Source organism: Paramisgurnus dabryanus, chromosome 21 (assembly GCF_030506205.2).
Source record: "Paramisgurnus dabryanus chromosome 21, PD_genome_1.1, whole genome shotgun sequence".
Lineage (NCBI taxonomy): Eukaryota > Metazoa > Chordata > Actinopteri > Cypriniformes > Cobitidae > Paramisgurnus > Paramisgurnus dabryanus.
In genome coordinates, this window is record NC_133357.1 from 12109724 (window position 1) to 12128620 (window position 18897).

General features: G+C 36.9%; 1 protein-coding gene across 7 annotated transcripts; it reads right to left on the reverse strand.

Moving 5' to 3' along the window:
• Positions 1-3092: 3092 nt before the first annotated feature.
• Positions 3093-14265, reverse strand: LOC135775425 (myosin light polypeptide 6). 7 transcript variants are annotated; one of them, XM_073812934.1, is made up of 8 exons: positions 10384-10467; positions 9895-9922; positions 9664-9691; positions 8349-8492; positions 5047-5220; positions 4832-4909; positions 4569-4611; positions 3093-3646 (listed from the first exon to the last, which is right to left on the reverse strand). In XM_073812934.1, the coding sequence occupies exons 3-7, from the start codon at positions 9677-9679 to the stop codon at positions 4583-4585; spliced, it is 441 nt and encodes a 146-aa protein (XP_073669035.1). In that variant the 5' UTR covers positions 9680-9691; positions 9895-9922; positions 10384-10467; the 3' UTR covers positions 3093-3646; positions 4569-4582. The 7 variants fall into 7 exon arrangements, with proteins under 7 accessions (XP_073669035.1, XP_065141677.1, XP_065141676.1 ...); XM_065285605.2 differs by lacking the exons at positions 9895-9922; positions 10384-10467 and adding an exon at positions 14000-14265 and having other exon boundaries at positions 4534-4611; XM_065285604.2 differs by lacking the exons at positions 9895-9922; positions 10384-10467 and adding an exon at positions 14000-14262.
• Between the last annotated feature and the right edge of the window lie 4632 nt (positions 14266-18897).

Sequence of the window (18897 nt, forward strand, 5' to 3'; positions counted from 1 at the left end):
CGGTGAGTGTGTGTGTTGCCGTCTAATGAGGGGGGAATAGTTCTGACTGGTGGTGAGCGGAAAAAGAGAAAAGGTCAGTGAGCTGTTGATGGGCTCTTCTTGGCACCCAATGCATTATGGGGTAGTTCAACACAAACGCACACCCAAACAAACCATCGGAATAACTTCATTGTACCTTTAGTTACTATAAAGTATCCATGCTAAAACCTCATAATCTTTAACATGACCATATTCAGTCAATATTAAAGATATCAAAGTTATATATATTTTACGTGGGATGATTTTATGCAGAAAACACAAGAAATTATTTTATCTGGGGTTTGACAGGTTTTCACACATATGCAATAAAATGGATCATAAATAGGTTGTCATTAACATACAATATTTTAAAGTAGTAGATATGGTCTATGTATGTGTAAAATTAAGTGTTTTGATCCACCTAGAGTACGTTTTATTTATTATTCCTCTTCATCAAATATAATGCCTTCGTGTTGTTATTTAAAAGTTATTAAAAAGCAAGAATAGCTTTAGGTTAACCTTTGATAAGCCTGACTGGACCAAATGGCACATTTTGTACTAATGAGCAGCTTTCTTAAAACCACTTTGCCTGTGTCACTGAGATTTGCCCTTCTGCGTAATTGAGACAAATTAGTCCCAACGACACCGAACATCTCGGTGCCAATAATGTTTACCTTTAATTTAAGTCACTGACCTAAAACCAAACAGCAATCATTTGAATTGCATTAGTCTAACTGCAAAAGCACTTCAGCAGTTTGCTTTAATTTGACTTCAGACAGCTTGGCTTTAAGCACAATCAATTAAGGATCATGTTTCAACAAGTGTATGAATGGTGCCATCTATCTGCCAAGTTGAGTCCTGCACACAACAGAGAGGTTAAACTTGCCTCCTTAGACTTACTTTATAGGAGAGACCAAAACTATTAAAGGATTATTACACTTTCTTAAAAATTTAGATAATTTACTCACCCCCATGTCATCCAAAATGTTGATGTCTTTCTTAGTCCAGTTAAGAAGAAATTAAGTTTTGTGAGGAAAACATTCCAGGATTTTTCTCATTTTAATAGACTTTATTGGACCCCAACAGTTTACAATTTAAATGCAGTTTAAAATTGCAGTTTCAACGCAGCTTCAAAAGTCTCAAAATGATCCCAAGCGAGGCATAAGGGCAAGAATAATAAAAAAATATGTACTTTAAACCACAACTTCACTGGAAAAAAATTATTCATTCAGTTTAATCAATTTATTTAAGCTACATTTAAACAAAAAAAGATTAGTAAAGTAAAATAAAAAACTTTTGTTTAAATGTAGCATAAATAAATTGATTGCAACCACTTACCTTAAAAAATTTAGTAAATTTTTTCAGTGTTCTCATCTTGCAGTATCTGTGTGACGTGCCAGTGCAACCTTACGTAATGCCATATGTCATGTCATAACGTGAAAGGACACACGTTACATATGTGAAACGCACATTTGCAGAACATTTTAAACAATAAGGACATTAATTAATGTCATTCCACATACAAAAACGTCAAAACGGTCTTCTTCTCTACACTTGTAAACACTGGGGCGGTAATTTTGCCAGCGTCATGCGTGACCTCACGTAATGCGTCATGACGTCGAAAGGTCAAGCATGGCACGTCACACAAGATGAGAAGTTATGGTTTAAAAGTGCATATTTGTTATTTTTCTTGCCAAAAATGACTATCGTTTTACTAGATAAGACCCTTATGCCTTGTTTGGGATCGTTTAAAGCCCTTTGAAGTTGCGTTGAAACAGCTATTTTAAACTGCATTTAAACTGTAACGTGTTGGGGTCCAATAAAGTCTATTAAATTGAGAAAAATCCTGGAATGTTTTTTTTTTCTTCTCAACTGAACAAAGAAAGGCATCAACATTTTAGAAGACATGGGGGTGAGTAAATTATTGTGTTTTTTTTTTTTTAAAGAAAGTAATCATTTATAAACTAACTTTATCCCCCGGTTTCAAAGAAAGGTTTAAGTCAAGTCTTAGACTAAAACATGTTTAAGCTTTTTCAGCTGGAAATAACTTTGGTGTAGTGGGCAGCGCTCTGACATGTGGTGCTTTCGCACTTTCGGTGACCCGAGTTCAATTCCAGACTCGTGGTCATTTGCCGATACCATACACTCTCTCCTCCCTGTGCTTTCCTGTCCTCTCCTCTATCACAGTTTAAATAAAGTAAAAAATCTCCAAAAATATACCTTTAAATTATATATCTAAAATCTAACCTTGCTTTTATTTGAATTGTGTCCCCACATTAAGTCTTTGAATTTGAGGGTGTTTATTATATATATATATATATATATATATATATATATATATATATATATAAATACCCTCAAATTCAAAGACTTAATGTGGGGACACAATTCAAATAAAAGCAAGTTTAGATTCTTACATTGTTACAGTTTCCAGCTATGCAAAAAAGCATTTTGGTATAGATCAAAATTAGCATACATAAGACACAAGCATTCAAAACTAATAGTTTAACATGTGCACTAAAAAAAACTCTAGGGGGCAGTTTCCCATACAGGGATTAGACTAGTCCTAAGACTAAAATAAGTGTAAGAGCTCTCCAAACTGAAAACAACTTGTACTGACCTAAATATATCAGTTCCCTTTGTTTTTCCTCAAAATGCACACAAGTATTTTTTTAGTAAGGCCTAGTCCTGGTTTACGCTAATCCCTCTCTGGGAATCCACCCCCAAGAAGTTTTATGAAGTCATTCTACACTACACAGGGAATATTATTTTTTTCTCTAAAAACTTCTTGCACAAAATAGATTCAAGCACTTTAATGGCCTGCATCTATGAATGTTTATTTTCAAAAACTTAAGGGCCTTGAAATGTTCCCCCAAATTCACAAACTTTCAAGGACCCATGGGAACCCTGGTAAAAGTAACACGACCATCACGTATAGTAGCCCATACTCGAAATGTGACCTCTGCATTTAACCCATCCCATGGAGTAGTGTGTACGTGTACACACACACACACACACACACACACACACACACACACACACACACACACACACAAGCTAAATGACAAAAACAGTATCTTTAAAATGTATTTTATTGGTCAAACTGAACATTCCAAGATATTAAAACAGGAAAAAGTTATTGCATTTCCGATTCATAATTTCTCAATCCTAATTTCTCTTGGAAAAATGGAACTGCGCCTTCTGAAAAGGCCAAAAATAAGCCTGGCCACATTTTTACTACAGCATTGTCCACCAGAGATGCCTGAGGATACACTGCATATATTGCAAACACACTGCTAATGTGCTGCATCAAGAGGTTTTATTGCAGACAGTGAGAGCACACAAGAGACATCTGTCATATTACTATATGATTTCAATACCATTTGACAAAGTGTGTGTCTAATGGGAAGAGTCATATGGGAACCTCTAGAAGATAAAGGCACTTCTAATTATAAAACCCAGATGAACGCAAAAATAAGAGGGCTGGAGCCAAAATGCAAATAAGGATAATGGAATGAATAGGAAGAAAATATATTTATATTTATATATATGAAATAACACACAAAATATAACAAACAAATGGGCTGTGTTCCACATCTTCAACCGCTCATGACCATGCGGACCAGTTCTGTAAAGAAAAAAAAAACAAAGTTAGTCTCATTTTTGCATCAAAAGGGGAACTATCGACCCAACTACAGCATGCAACCTGTGAACGGCAGTTTAGGCTTAATAAAATAAAAAATAAATTAAAACACCCCAAGTCCAAACAAACAAGAAAAAAAAACTAACATTAATGAAAAGTAGCACAAAATCTGAGACGCTTGCTGTAGTTGGAGGCCGTTCCCCAAAAAAGTAGTGATAGATAGGGTGAGAGCAAGATCATGACTAGCTCCAACTAAACCACAGCTCAAAGACTTTACAAGTCTAGGATTCAAGAGAATGTTAAATAAGCTCCTCCTGGTTTTCCTCAAAAGGGCAAGAGTGAAAACAGTTTCTAGCACAGCTGGAGTTCAGCCTCCATTAGGAAAAGGAGAGAAAAGTCAGCAAAATCAGCCAATCACTGCAACTTGACCGGTTAGTTAAAAATAAAGCAACTGCACTGCTCAGTGTACAGGGAGGGTGTGTGTGTCTATTATTGTGTCTTATCAGTAAATTATGTTATTAATGAGATATAACCGACCAGACAAATACAACCCTTGACCTGCGCCAATACTCGAAGCAGTGCAGTCACCTTGTTCGCATCTAAACCAGTGGCCTCTGATAGCCGTCGCAAAGACGGCAACATGCATGCCGCAGCCAGGGGCCGAGGAAAAAGGCTGCTGCAGAGACAGGGAAGAGTCCAGGCATACATCAAAACCTCTAAACTAATCCCAACCAGGCTCTCAAGCTCTAGACATCCCATGATGCACAGCGATCATATGCGTTATGCTGAATGTGCCCAAAAGACAGGGTGTGGACTGTGCAGTCATGTGCATCTAGCGTTAAAGAAAAGGCCTGGATGGAATGTTGCTTCACGTGTTATTAACGTCGAGGGCAGGAGGTGGACGTACACCCTTGATGTCTTTCAGCCAGACATGATTTGACGTACGAAGGCTGTGGAAGATCAGTTACAGTTACAGCATGCTTTCACCATTAGATTTTGAATTTGACATCTTTTCCTTTTATCACAAGAAGAGTATTATACTGCTTTTGACACAGATATCCAGCACATTGCTACAGCTTGGATTAAAGTAGCTTTTTGTTATAAATTGGGTTTGAAGGACAAACTGTTCCTTTTTATTTATAGAAACTTGGCAAGACTTAGGAGTTTTACCTTCATAATTGATGCAACCGTTAGCATCTTCGTGTCCGGCTAGCAGCGTTTCTACCTCCTCTTCGGACATCTTTTCTCCTAAAATAACACAGATGGACAGTAAATTAGCTTGTTCCAATATGGTGAATTGTACACTATGTAACAATAAAAATCACTGGTCCTTAAGGAATAACCGGTCTTATCGTGTTAATTTTAACCAGACCCGGACAGCTTACCCAGTGTGGTGAGAACATGGCGAAGCTCAGCACCCATGACTGTGCCGTTGCCTTCTTTGTCAAATACTCGAAGTCCCTCTACAAAGTCCTCAAACGTGCCCTGGTCTTTGTTCTTAGCGATGGCCTGGAGCATGGGCAGGAACTGTTCAAAGTCCAGCAATTTATGATTCATCTCTAAAAATAAAAAAGCAGGAGCAGTTAGACAAGATAATAATTAGACAGGGCTCATTTCCGCATTATTCAGCAAAAGTCTTTCAGAATCACTACTTTCTTTTTTTCCTTTTTAATTCGCCAGCGGGTGTTTTTTTTGTTTTTTAACATTAAAAAAAATAACAACAGCATTTTTATGAAGTTTAATGCCTTCCAGAAAATGTTCTTTAAATATATAAACATACAATATATCACATGAAAGAACAGACCCTCTGCTTTCAAACATAAAACTTTTCATCCTACCTTTATTTTTTCTCTTTTATCACCTCTCAAATATGGGCAGGTTTCTTTAAAAAAAGTAACAATTTTTGAGCAAAAAGCTCAAAAGCTTGTGAAGGACTTTTGATATAGATCAGAGCGATAATCCAAACTAGTGATGCACAGATGTATCGGCCACCGATATTTATCGGCCGATTTTTGATGAAGTTGAAACCATCGGCATATCGGCAATAGCACATAAAAGGCCGATACCGATTGTTTATTAATTAACTGCATAAAGAAATCCATTATAGGTAAAAAAAAATTGAGTTAATGTTGTTATTAAAGTAAATGCTGAATAGCCAAAACTGCCTTTGAAGGTTGTCATGCTGTCGTCTTATATTTGTTTTAGCTTAATTTGTGCCTCTCTTATTATGTTGGTCAGTTGAATGTTAATTAGATCAAATCCATGTTCAGTAAAAATAATTTGATGCAGAAATAAACTAGCTAATAGACCAACTGTATAGTATTGTTTACAAGTGTTTAATATCGGTATCGGCATCGGCCAGAAGTTGTCTCTTTAAATCGGTATCGGCCCAAAAAATCCTATCGTTGCATCCCTAATCCAAACATACAGAGTTTGAAATGTTTGCCCTAAGGGGATACTTCCGGGTTTTATAAGTTGTGTAAGAGCGGTGGATACTAGCGGAAATACGGACTGCTGGAAAAACTCATCATTGATTGGAAACGGTTTTCTCTTGGCAGGGAAAGAGTTAACAGCATGCCAGCTTCCATGGCTATGTTCATGACGAGAGCCAGGTTTATTATTAGGAAGAAAACTCAAGTTGTTTATGATTCTGTTTTTCTTACTACATTTGGATTTAGGAATAATTGTTCAAAGTTTCAATCCTACTAGTACTACCATCATATCACAGTATTATCATTATTGATATCTCATAAAAGAACTTGGACATAAAAATTAGGGGATAGCAAAGCAGGCAAGCCATTATCTGTGCCATTACTGGGATGTAAAAAAATTTCAGCCACCAATAATGCTATACATTTTTTGGAAATATATTCATATTTTTGCCAAAAATATGAACAGTAACATTAAAGGGATAGTTCGGCCAAAAAAAATTTTAAACCCACAATTTCATCACCCCCAAGCCATCCAAGATGCATTTTCAGACATATTTTCAGTTGTTTAAGAAAATGTTGTTTGATTAACTGTAAATCTAATGTAAAGTTACGGGGTCTACTCCTTCAAGTCCAAAAAATGTGCATCCATCCTTCACAAAATAAATCCAAACAGCTCCACGATGATAAACAAAGGCCTTTTGAGGGTAATCCACAACGGTGTTGTTGAAATATACACATTTAAAACTTTATAAATAAAAATAACTAACTTCACATCCGCATTCAAGATGAGAGCGTTCTCAGTTTACAGAGGGTTCTGTGTTGCTGCTCTGTGCCCCGCCCTCCGAATTTGTCATACGTCACTAAGAAAAGTGCGTACACTACGCTGATACTCTTTCCCGAATACAGAGGAGTCTAAGATGGCGGCGTTACCGGAAACTAGTTATTTTAAATATGGATATTTCTATAACAAAACAGAGATGTATAAAGTACTAGCGACCCAGACTTGAGTAAAAGTACAAGTGCTCTATCAAAAAAGTGACTTGAGTAGAAGTTGAAGTGCTCTTTAAGCACAGCACTTAAGTGGAAGTACTAAAGTATTAAACATGCTTTGTACTTAAGTATTGCAAGTAGTTTATTTTAAAATATACTACTCAAGTACTGAAAGTAAAAGTATAAGTATTGTGTAATGTAGTTATTAAAGAAAACAGTCAAAAGTTTGAATATAATATTGTTTATATTATTTCAAATGTTTAAGCTAAAGGACACTTACAATTCCTTTGGCTGTAGCAGGAGTACAAGGACATGAATGTTCAGATAATTCAGATTAATTTAACTGATATGGCGATAGAGAATTCAGAATTAATGAAATATTAGTCGATAAAATGGTAATAGGTAAAGGTACAAGGTGTTTCATTGAATTTAGGTTTCCTTCTTTCGCGCACACTCGCCCTTTCTTGCGCATTCTCTCTCTCTCTGTCTTTCTCGCGCACTTTGGTTCTCTCTTCGCTTCACATTTGTCAACAACCCTGGCTCATATTTGTGAGTGAGAGGTTGGGAGGGGTCGCCCTTTACTATCTCCAATTGGTTCAGACCACCATGTGACCATGATTCGTAACATTTGAGAGTAACGAGTAACTATGCAGCACATAAAAAATGTATTGGAGTAAAAGTATTAAACTCAAAGAAAAAAATGTACTGAAGTAAAAGTGGAAGTAGGAGAAAAAAATAATACTTCAGTAGAGTACAGATACTGTCTTTTAGTACTTAAGTACAGTAGTGAAGTAGTTCTACTTCGTTACTATACATCTCTGTAACAAAACCACACTGATTACCCTCAGAAGGCCTTTGTTTATCATCCTGGAGCCGTTTGGATTTATTTTGTGAAGGATGGATGCACATTTTTTGGACTTGAAGGACGTGGACCCCGTAACTATACATTTGATTAACTGAAAGATCGAAGACATTTTCTAAAATAAATGCAAATGTGTTAGCAAAAATGATGGACATATGCATCTCGGACAGCTTGGGGGTGAACTATCCCTTTAACATACATAAGAGTTTTAATTGAAGTTTGCATTGAACAACATGTGCATAATGTTACCATTTCAAACCTTTACGTTTTATTTGGGAGAGCCTAGATAACAGACAAATTCCCTTAGATCAGTTAGATCAAAAGTCTAGATCGAATTTGTAGATAAGTTATTCCAAACACCAAACATTATGGTAAACAATCAATAGTCGCTGATTCTTCTTACCTTCTGCCTTTGGGTTTCCCAGGACCTTTAGCACCTCAGCATTGACAGGATTCTGACCGAGAGCACGCATCACATCTCCACACTGACTGTAGGTGATCTTTCCATCTCCCGTCCGATCAAACAAGAGGAAGGCTTCTTTGAATTCTGTGGAGATCATTAAAAGCATTAATTAAAATGATGCTGGGAAATAACAACTGAGAAGCAGACAAATCAAGATGGATGCTTGACAGAAGAGAATGACTGAAATAAAGACAAAGTATGGACACACAGCATGGAAAAACAAGACAACAAATACGCCTTGCATTGTAAAGATATATCAACAGGCCATTCCTTTAAAGATGTCTTATAAATTTAATGAGCCCAATGGATCAGCACACAAAGACACTGCACCAGCCATTAATATTAATGGTATGCCAGGCTATTTTTGCAGTCTCCATTCAGCTTAGCTGTGGTAGAATAAATGACCAGAGAAATCTTATCCACTTCAAGTCACTAGATTAACTCCGTATTCAGCCTTTAACAAAAAGCTAATGAAATATTTAGACATGTCAAGTAGATATTTAACAAGAGTTACACCTAACTTGATAGATCACTATTCAACATTTATTCTAAAAATAAAACTATAAGAAGGGATTAAAAAACGGTACATAAAAAGCATGCGAGAAAGTAAAAAAAGGGAAGGGTTTAAAAGATATCTTAAGTACTAAACTGTGTTTATAAATAAACTTGGATGTAAAATCAAATGTCTTTGAGCCAGAGAGAGTTTGCTGAGTGTTATCTGTTGGGACAGGCCTTTTCCAAAATATTCCCGGCTCTTTAATGGTTTTCCTGCTGGTTGGAATGCTGCTGTTCCCTTGCATGTCTTAAAATTTTGCCTTTAACCATATATGGTATGAGAGGAAAATGGTGAGTGCGCGCAGTAGTTTGTCAACTTCCTTTGCTTAAACAAACATACTAAAGATGAACATAAATGGCCACCCACTTCCAAAAAAGCCAAACAATAAACAGAAAACGCAACTTGCGACTGTAAATTTTTTGTTTTGCCGAAGTTATTTAGGTGGGGATGTTTTAAACGTCACACTCTTTTGTTAGCATTTCAACACTTCCTGGCTGGGACACACCCTCTGCAGACATAACCGTACATTTGCCGTAGACAAAAACCAAACAAGTATGCACACTTAAAATTGTACAAATCATGTTAATAACACATTAAAGCACTTCCAATGAAGGGGGCAGGTGACGTTTGATACAAACATCTGCTTGTTGGCCATGCAAACTAAATGACACGAGAACAGAAGGATTTAAGGTCACTCACCATGTATTTGATCCATGTTAAACTCAATCTGGAAACGACATACAACAATCGCAAAGGGAAAACAATACAAAGGTAAGGAAAGAAAGAAGGGGCAGAGTAACATGAGAGGCGTATAACCGGATTGGGATGAAGCAAGCGGGCCGTAAAACAAAAGGATGAAAATAATACACGAAGAAGGTAAAGATCACTTTGAGACAGAGGAACATGCATATGGACGAGAGACAAACTTACCAAGAATTTGGTCCTCGTTGAACTCAGACTGTTTGAGGACAAAACGACACTTAATGAATGTAGCATGAGCAAATGAATCAAATGGGATTTCTAACAACACGGTTGTGGGTCATTTTGGAAAAGTTTATTAGCCCGCAAACCACCGAGTTTTTGCTAGCTAAAACTTCCTAGCTGAATTAGCACACGGGCTAGCAAGTGACAACAGAACCTTAACACAAATACTTAATAACTGTGTTCGCGTATTAATTTTACACCAGTTTGTTATTGTAGTCATAATTTACTGTAAAATAATTATATTAACAATTTCCTTAGACCACATCTCTTTCGTAGCATTTAAAGTAAAACCATATTGGTTAGCCAGCAGCAATCAGGCTAACGACAGATGCTTTCATTTGGCTACTAAGTGGTTTTAACCGCTTAGATTTAGTTACACATGCCTATAGATATCCAACTAAAACACTTTTATTTAAAATGTGTCCGTATGCGTACCATATTTGCAGCGGTGGTTTGTTTTCCGGGTGCGTGGGAATGTGTCGCGGCGAGAGTGAGATGACTCGCGGTAGCGCTGTTGAGTTATGAACGCTGGGAGGAGAGATCTTTCATTGCACAAAAAGTGTGACATAGCTGCACAGAGACACGCCCAGCGCAGATCTCTATTCCATATAAGGCGTGTTGCAGGTAATGCGGCGTTGTGCAGACGGATTGGTTTATGACATTAAAGTACCGCGAGAGCGATTACAAAGCACAGCTTTCGAATCGCTCTCGCGGTACTTGATTTTATACGCGGATCGGTCGGCGCTGCGACTCGTAAAGTCGAGCACGTAAAAATATACTTTAAGTGAGTCAACTGTTAGATGAGAGGGGTGTCTTGCTCTCTTATGAACAGTTTATGCAAGATTAATCTTTTCCAGTCCCCCCAAGAGAATATGCCATTGTTTTTGGGGCAATTCCTGATTGTTTGAAACCTTTAGTCAATCCTGGCCCTAAAGGTCCGTAATGTTCTTCATTTATATTTGATAACACGAATCTATTTATTGAGCAAAATTCTTTCAGTAGTTTATCAAACAAAAAAATCGCTCAATTCTTAACAGAGATCAGATATCTTTAAAAAAAAAAATTTACCTAATAAAGTTGTTGAGATTTCCCTTAAAATTATTCACAATTGCTACCCAGTTAATTATAACTTTGCTATATTCAATAATAACATTTCCCCCTTGTGCACTTTTTGTCATAAGGCTGATGAGACAATCCTTCATTTATTTTGGGAATGTATATACTGCAAAATATTTTGGGTTGACTTTTCAAATTTTATTAAAAGAAATCTTTCTGTAAATTTCTGTTTAAACCAAAAAATTGTGTTCTTTGGTGAAACTATGAGATTAGACCCTTCTCATTTTAAATATATTCTTAACCTGCTGCTTCTCCTTGCTAAATTTTATATTCACAAATGCAAATTTTCAAAGAAAACTCCTTCTTTTTTTATCTTTAAGAAAGATGTTGATATATATTTAATTTCCTTGAGGAATTCAAAAAATTCTGTTGCTTGTAAGACTCTACAATGGTGTCAATCCTTTAAGCTAGCTTAATAATCTTTATATTTATGTTTATGTAATGTAACCCACGTCATCTGTACTGTGTTCCATATATATTGTACTGTTCTGTATATTTTTTTTTTGTTTAAGCATATTAATAAAAAATAAAAAAAGTCGAGCACGTGAAATGTTAATTCTGATGGTTTGTATTTGTGAACCCATGCAATTAAGTTTATGTTAAATGCTATGCATACGCACGTACGTGGTGGTGTAAGAAATAAGCTTTATTTAAATACAGAATTATTATATCATCAGAGGAATCTATCACTGGTTGGAAAAAGATATATATTTTCAAGTTACAACACAAATCCACTGTCTTTCCTACTGAAAGACCAGCATAAGCGGGGGGCTGGTTTTAGCTGGTCTCCCAGCAGCTTTGTTTAAGCTGTTCTAGCTGTGTTTTGGTCACTTTGTAAGCTGGTCTACCTGGACTTAGCTGACCCACCAGTTTTGCCAGGCTGAGACCAACTTAAACCAGTTACTGTCATCTTAAACCAGTTACCATCTTGGTATTAGCTGGATTTTTTTTAGTAGAGTTGTTCCTGCTGAAACTAAAAGCAGTCTCAGCTGGTTTGCTGGTCTACTTCAAAGGTAGTTTTTACTCGTTTTAGCTAATCTAGCTCTGTGCAGTTTTAAACATAATAACTGCTTAGTTAAGACTGTGTTTTAAGAACTGGTCTTGACCCACTAGCAATCGGCTTTATGCCCAGCTGCACTACTTCCTGAACTTCAGCAAGCTGAATAATCAGACACACCTGGATTAATCAGTTTGTCCAATAATGGCAGACAGGAAACAAGGAGCTGGCTGAAGTTCAGGAAGTAGTGCAGCCAGGCATAAAGCCTATTAGTTAGGGCTAATATGGGCTGCGTCTGAAAACTCAAGGCAGTGACTCGTTCCCTCACTGCCTTATGAGTAAATGACTTCGGAGGCATGAAGGCAGCTCAGAGAAAGACTTTCGGACACACTTCAAAGGCAGCATGGTTTGAAATATAAACAGCGCACGTCTCTGTGATAACTAATCACATATTTGAAAGCTACAATACTAATTTCTCACTAGAAATGCATTTAAAATGTGTAAAAAGTGAAAATCTACCTTTATGTACAGTAAATTTGTGCTCCAGTGGCTTTGGCCGCCATTTTATTTTTTCGAACTCGACCAGGCTCGACCAATCACATTCTTATTGTACGCCCACACATAGTTATCTCAGGAGACAGGAAGTAAACATTGAATTCGGACATGCCTTGATGCCTTCCTGCCTTGGAAAGCTGCCTCAGAAGGCAGCAATTTAGAGTTTTCGGACGCAGCCAAGGATAACTTTTCATATTCAAATTAGACCAATGTTCCTGTTTATGTAATTTACTTAAAGGGAAAGTTCACTTTAAAATGAACATTCAGTTATCATTTACTGATCCTCATGTTGTTCTAAACGGGTATGAATTTTTTTTTCTGATGAACACAAAAGAAGATATTTTGAGAAATTATGGTAAACACACAGCAGTAAGTGACCATAGACTTCCATAGTAGGAATAAAAAAAATAATGGAATTTAATGGTTACCGTCAACTGTGTGCTTACCATCATTTATCAAAACATTTTCTTCATCATTTATCATAATATTTTTACAATATTTATTTCCTACTATGGAAGTCAATGGCCACTTACTGCTGTGTGTTTATCATAATTTCTCAAAATATCTTCTTTTGTGTTCATCAGAAAAATGAAATTCATACAACAACATGAGGATCAGTAAATGATGACACAATTTTTATTTTAAAGTGAACTATCCCTTTAAGAAAGGTTTGACCAGTCTTAAAGAAAAAAAATAATGCAAGACTAATCTAAGCAGTTTATGCTAACAGCCACTGGTCTAAACTGGTCAGGGTTAAAGACCTACTGACTCACTAATAAAACCTGCTTGCCAGGCTAGTAAACCAGCTAAGACCAGCCAAGCATCTTAGGCTTGGTTTTAGTTTCATCAGCTGGGGAATAGGTTGGTCTGTTAATTTTTACCTGAATATGGTCAGGTGTATTAGAAAAACTAGTATTATGCAAATTTCAGTAAAACTCAAGGTGACAGTAGTGCAGCTCAGGGACCTTATTGTGCACAATCTACATCAGTGCCCCATTTTTCAATCCTGATATAGCTCCTCCAGTATTCTCTTTAGGTTTGGGGACTGGGTTGACACAGTTTATATTTGCTCTGCTAGGGTAATCAGAAGCTGATTAGAAAATGATTATATTGATGTTTTATTCACGAATTATACCTACTCTAATTTCCCTCTAATACGTGTGTTGCAATGTCACAGTATACACAGCCATGCTGAAAATATATCCACTATAGATCCACATCAAGTGAATTGATTTTGATGATTTTATTAGTAGTAATTGTGTTAGCAACTCAAGGTCATAGCTTTGATTCCCAAGGAACACATATTGATAAAAGAGTATGCGTTGAATGAATTGTATGGATAAAAGCATTTGACAAATGCAACATAGAAATGCTCCCACTTACCTCTAATGTGCTGGGGTCAAAGGGTGAATCGGGAGGACGCAGCATCCGTGGTTTTAGCTCAGGTGCTGGTTTCGGGGATGTGGGTGTTGTGGTTGGGCAAGGGAATGGTGGTCCATGTCTTGGTAATGTTCCTCCCGATGGAGACTTCTTAATTGATGGTTCTCGTTTCGGTGCCATCTCTATAATACTTTTTTCCTCCCAGTCTACTCCTTTACAGAAAATTAAAAGCAAAGCTCAGTCAGACAACTTGCATTTGTGTCCTCTGATAGTAGAAAGAGAGCAAGAAAATAGTGAAAAAGGAAAAATGAGAGATGCTTGCAGGTGGGAGGAATTCTTTGGAAGGGATACGTGTGAGATGTGATGGTGTGCAGAAGAGTGCGCGTAGGAGTGTTGTCTCAGTGAGCCTGTCTCTTTGCTTGTATTTATATGTAGGTCAGAATCACGTACATGCGTGGGAGTTTCTGTCACTGCAGAGAGCACCATCAGTGTAAAACACATTCACTTATTGTAGATCATCTACATCAGGATCACTTAGAGCTCAGCGTCAGCGTGCGTGACTTTGAAAAAGATGTTAGGCAGTGGTATTTATAGACATTTCTATTTTATCATTGTGGTTACTTCTTTGAAATATTATTTTTTAATGTCCTAAAAATTGTTATCTTTCATATTTTCCTGTGCTGACTGAAAAATATTCTATTTTTAAACTTTTGGTTTTGCTTAAAGGGAACATTTCACAAGACCCCTTTAAGGTGTAAAATACATTTTTGGTGTCTCCAGAGAACGTATGTAAAGTTTTAGCTCAAAATACCACACAGATAATTTATAGCATGTTAAAATTGCCACTTTGTAAGTGTGAGCCAAAAATGTGCCATTTTGGGTGTGTCCTTTAAAATGCAAATGAGCTGATCTCTGCACTAAATGGCAGTGTTGTGGTTGTATAGTGCAGATTAAGGGGCGGTATTATCCCCTTCTGACATCACAGGGGTAGCCAAATTTTAGTGACCTATTTTTTCACAGAATGGTTAACCAAAACTAAGTTACTGTGTCGTTCTTTTTCACATTTTCTAGGTTGATAGAAGCACTGGGGACCCAATTATAGCACTTAAACATGGAAAAAGTCAGATGTTCATGATATGTCCCCTTTAATAAATAATTGAATGATTTGCAACGTGGCTATAAGTCACTGTATAATATTAGATGTCTTGAATAAAGCTGTATAATGTTGCAGAGTAATTTAAAGAGTGTACAATATAGAATTGAATAATAATAGCTCGTTCATTATTAACCAATCAGTACAGGCTTTGGGCGTGAAAGGTAAAGTTGTGCTTAACTAAAACCACTAGATGTCAGTATTGCCCAAAATACAAACCTAAAATACCAGACGAATGAAATTAAACGTGGAAACTAAAGTTAATAAAATTACTATTTTAATTTTATTATTAAATGTACTATTAAATATAGAGTTTAAACGTTTATTAAGCCTTACAGGAAATTAATCAGAAAAACAATGCTACATTTGTGTTCTGTATCAACACTGAGTTATTTAGGCTAAGATATATATATAATTAAATGCCCACATAAAATGTAGTAGGTTATACTTTAGTTTATTCTATAGTAAACTGTAGTAAATTGTATTCTTTTGTAGGCTATATATCACTACACTTTGTTATAGGCTAATAGTATTCTGTAGTTGTGTAATAAGCTGTAATAAATACATAGTAGGCTATACCTTTATATTTACTATGATAAAATGTTCAAATACAAAGTTAGGTCTACTATAGTTAATGGTAAAGTTTGCTATACCACAGTGTTTTTCATGTGGTTTCCTGACAAGATGCAAGGTGCAAAGATGTAGGCTACACATAGAACCAAATAAAACAAACTTTAATTGGACCTCTTTAATAAGCTTACATAAAATGTAAGGGCTTATATTAATTATATCGTTTTTTTTTTTTTTTTTTTTTTTTGCAGCACAACGCCTCTAACACATCAGAAATGTCCAGACAGATTTAGTGCACTTTGTATTTTTAAGGAAGTTGTTGAATAATCAATGCTCTCTCCGCCCCTTAATGGATTTTACGTACAATCCATCGCGCGCTCAATGGGCCTTGAAATCGCCGTTTATGTGTCTCGAGCGCCAGAACAATAGTGACACGAGACGAGACTACCACCGCGCGAACAACGGCACCCTGCATTAATTAATTAATGTACATTTTCCCTATTACAAATGGCCGTCCGACATGTTTAATTCAAAGCAAAGAAAACTGACACATGGTCAGGGTTTTAAAAAATATGTTTGTAACAAATTGTGACCTCACGTGCTTACACAGAAAGACTGCAGTGCCTCAGCCGAGTAAACACCAAATCTTTCAACAGATTATAAAGAGATTAATTTCTCGGCCCTCCCGCTTAATCTCTCTGTAAAATCGGCAGCAACCAATCAAAGATGTTGAAAATCTTCTTCTTTTATTATTGTTGTAGTTAAGTTTACTTGTAGGCTATTATTACTAAACCATATTGTTAGCTTTTTGAAAAAGTTTTTTGTTTTATAAAATCAAAGCCATTCATTCTAAATAAAAAAGTGCTTGGTTGTTTCAGCCTATACACTGGTTTAACATAGCCTATATAGAAAATGTCCATATTTGACCACAACCCGGCATTTTTTTGCAGCATACCAACTTTAGGTGAAAGGTCTTCAAAACATCTGCCTTTCCTCCAGACCATGCCATTTCTCCAATTGGAAAAGTAAACTTCTTCCTATTTTGCCTTCCTTTTTCAGGCCTTTGGTGAAAAGCAATTGAATTATGCTGAACTAGAGAACGGGAATCAATTGTTCCTCAGAGGTTCCCCCAGAATGTCTAATAGAATTATAGCAACTGCCCCACCTAATGTCTCACAAAATCCCCGGACCATGCCAAATCATCGAACCACCTGATTTATTTTTAATAGTATTACACCCCTCACTCCGTAGTGTCATGGTAATAACTGTGGCTCCTCCAGCTGCCTCTATATCACATTAGCCAAGCTTAATATTGACTGTGTAGGGCTCACAAAACAATAAGCCTTGAAGACAGGCAGCTTAGAGGCAGCCAACCAATCAGCAAGCTTTGCAGTTTGCTGGAGGGGTGTTAAGTAAAGCACTGAAGTTGCTATTGCCCTGGAGGAGCAGTTTAATCAATGAGATGCTTAGCGTCGGGGTACCCACATGGACCCGCACCCTTCAGATCCAGGCATCCCTCAACAAGTCCAAGCTGATGAGAAACCATGAAACCTGATGCAACTTGATTCCTTTTATTTTTTCGGTCCGTCTTTCATGCAGCAAACAAACAATCACTTTTCGTCTCATTTAATCACAACCCTTATATTTTCCAGCTGGCTTCTGTTTCTGCACCAAAACGTCTGTATAAAAGTGAGAAAATACTTAATTTAAATGATTGGTTCTGTGAAATTGGCATTGAACAAACGTACGCCACACTTTATTTTAAAGCTGTGAGAATATAGATCTATAGCTGTGTGCAACTTAATGAAAACCATATTGGATTCTGTGCAGATTTTTTAAACAGTGGCGTGTTTGATAAAAGAATTAGATTAAAGTGAAATGAATATGCAAAACTAAATTTTCTGAAAATGAAATCCAGTCACTTATCGCCTTAAGTGTCGTATTGCTGCAAACCGCAACGGGAATCAAACTACACCACTTGTGGGCTACATGCACCTGATCACACACACAATATATGGCCCTCTGCCAAACACTCAGAAAAATGTTTTAATTTGTTGAAATAAACCATGCAACTCATCTCACCCATGTCAAAGCTAAATTTCAGATGATACCTATGAATCTTCTAATGATTGTGTTTTTTGGAGAGTAGGATAAGCAAATGGCAAAATCTGCCTATTGTGTACGAGCATACTGATTATGGCCTTTTATTAGTGCATGGGTGCAATCTATTCAACTTCTCTCTCTCTCCCTCCCATCCACCCTCCCTCCATCCATCCCAGCTACAGCCCCTTGGGGTATGCCCATGTCCCAAAGGACAGCCAGCAAAGCAGATGGACCCCCCTCCCCCTTCCTCTAAACAGGGTTGGGGTTCAGAAAGAGGATAGACGGTGATTGGCTGAACGCTTCAATTTGTAAAATGTGGTTTTGAGCGGAATTCTCTGACCACCTTAATTGGAACTATAAGTGATTGTATTTGCCTCCTTCAAATGGTTTAATTAATGGCTGTAATGGCCAATGTGACCTTCGGATTCCCCAACAGGATCTGAAGAATCTGTTGTGTGCCTCCTAGTAATTGCTTGAAAAATCGCAATAGGTGTTGCACGGACACTCTTATACAGTATCAATAGCAGAGCAGTTAAACAGTCTAGAGAGGGGTTGCAGGTGGCATATTGTGTAAATGGGCAATTTTACGCTTCCAATTATGCAGTGGGCACTTGATATAATATGGGATTGATTTACACAAACTGGCAGACTGGCTTTTATTCCCAGTTCAGGGCTGCTAGTCCCCTATTCTCTCTCACTGCTCCTGATATGAATGTTTCTTAAAATGAAAGGGAATGAACGACAAAAAATTTTAATACTGAGGTTAAAAGAGACACACTCATATACTGCTGTCCTTTTTTCCCCTATAGTGCCGGAAAGCACGAGTCCGACGTTTTTCTGTCCCCCAGGATGCTTTCGAAGGGAATTCCTGAATTCAGCTCCAGTAAGCAGCAGATCATTTAGAGCTCTGGGATTACATTTACAACATATATTTTAAAACACAGCAACACACACATGCACACACTTTGACTCAGTTTTTTAGAAATGAACAAGCTTGGGGGGGACAAAAAACAGACAGGATGTGCAAAAAAAGTTTAAGCATTCAGCAGATTGTTACGTGTTTGTTTCAAACTTT

Bases quoted from the DNA above. Each gene is read 5' to 3' on its own strand.
- LOC135775425 (XM_065285605.2), bottom strand. From the start codon at position 14,176: ATGGCACCGAAACGAGAACCATCAATTAAGAAGTCTCCATCGGGAGGA. The intron at 5,221-8,348 runs GTAAGAAGAATC...TTTTATTTTTAG, and splicing joins GGGAAACCCAAAGGCAGAAG to AGATGAATCATAAATTGCTG. The intron at 4,910-5,046 runs GTAAGCTGTCCG...GTGTTATTTTAG, and splicing joins CCATGTTCTCACCACACTGG to GAGAAAAGATGTCCGAAGAG.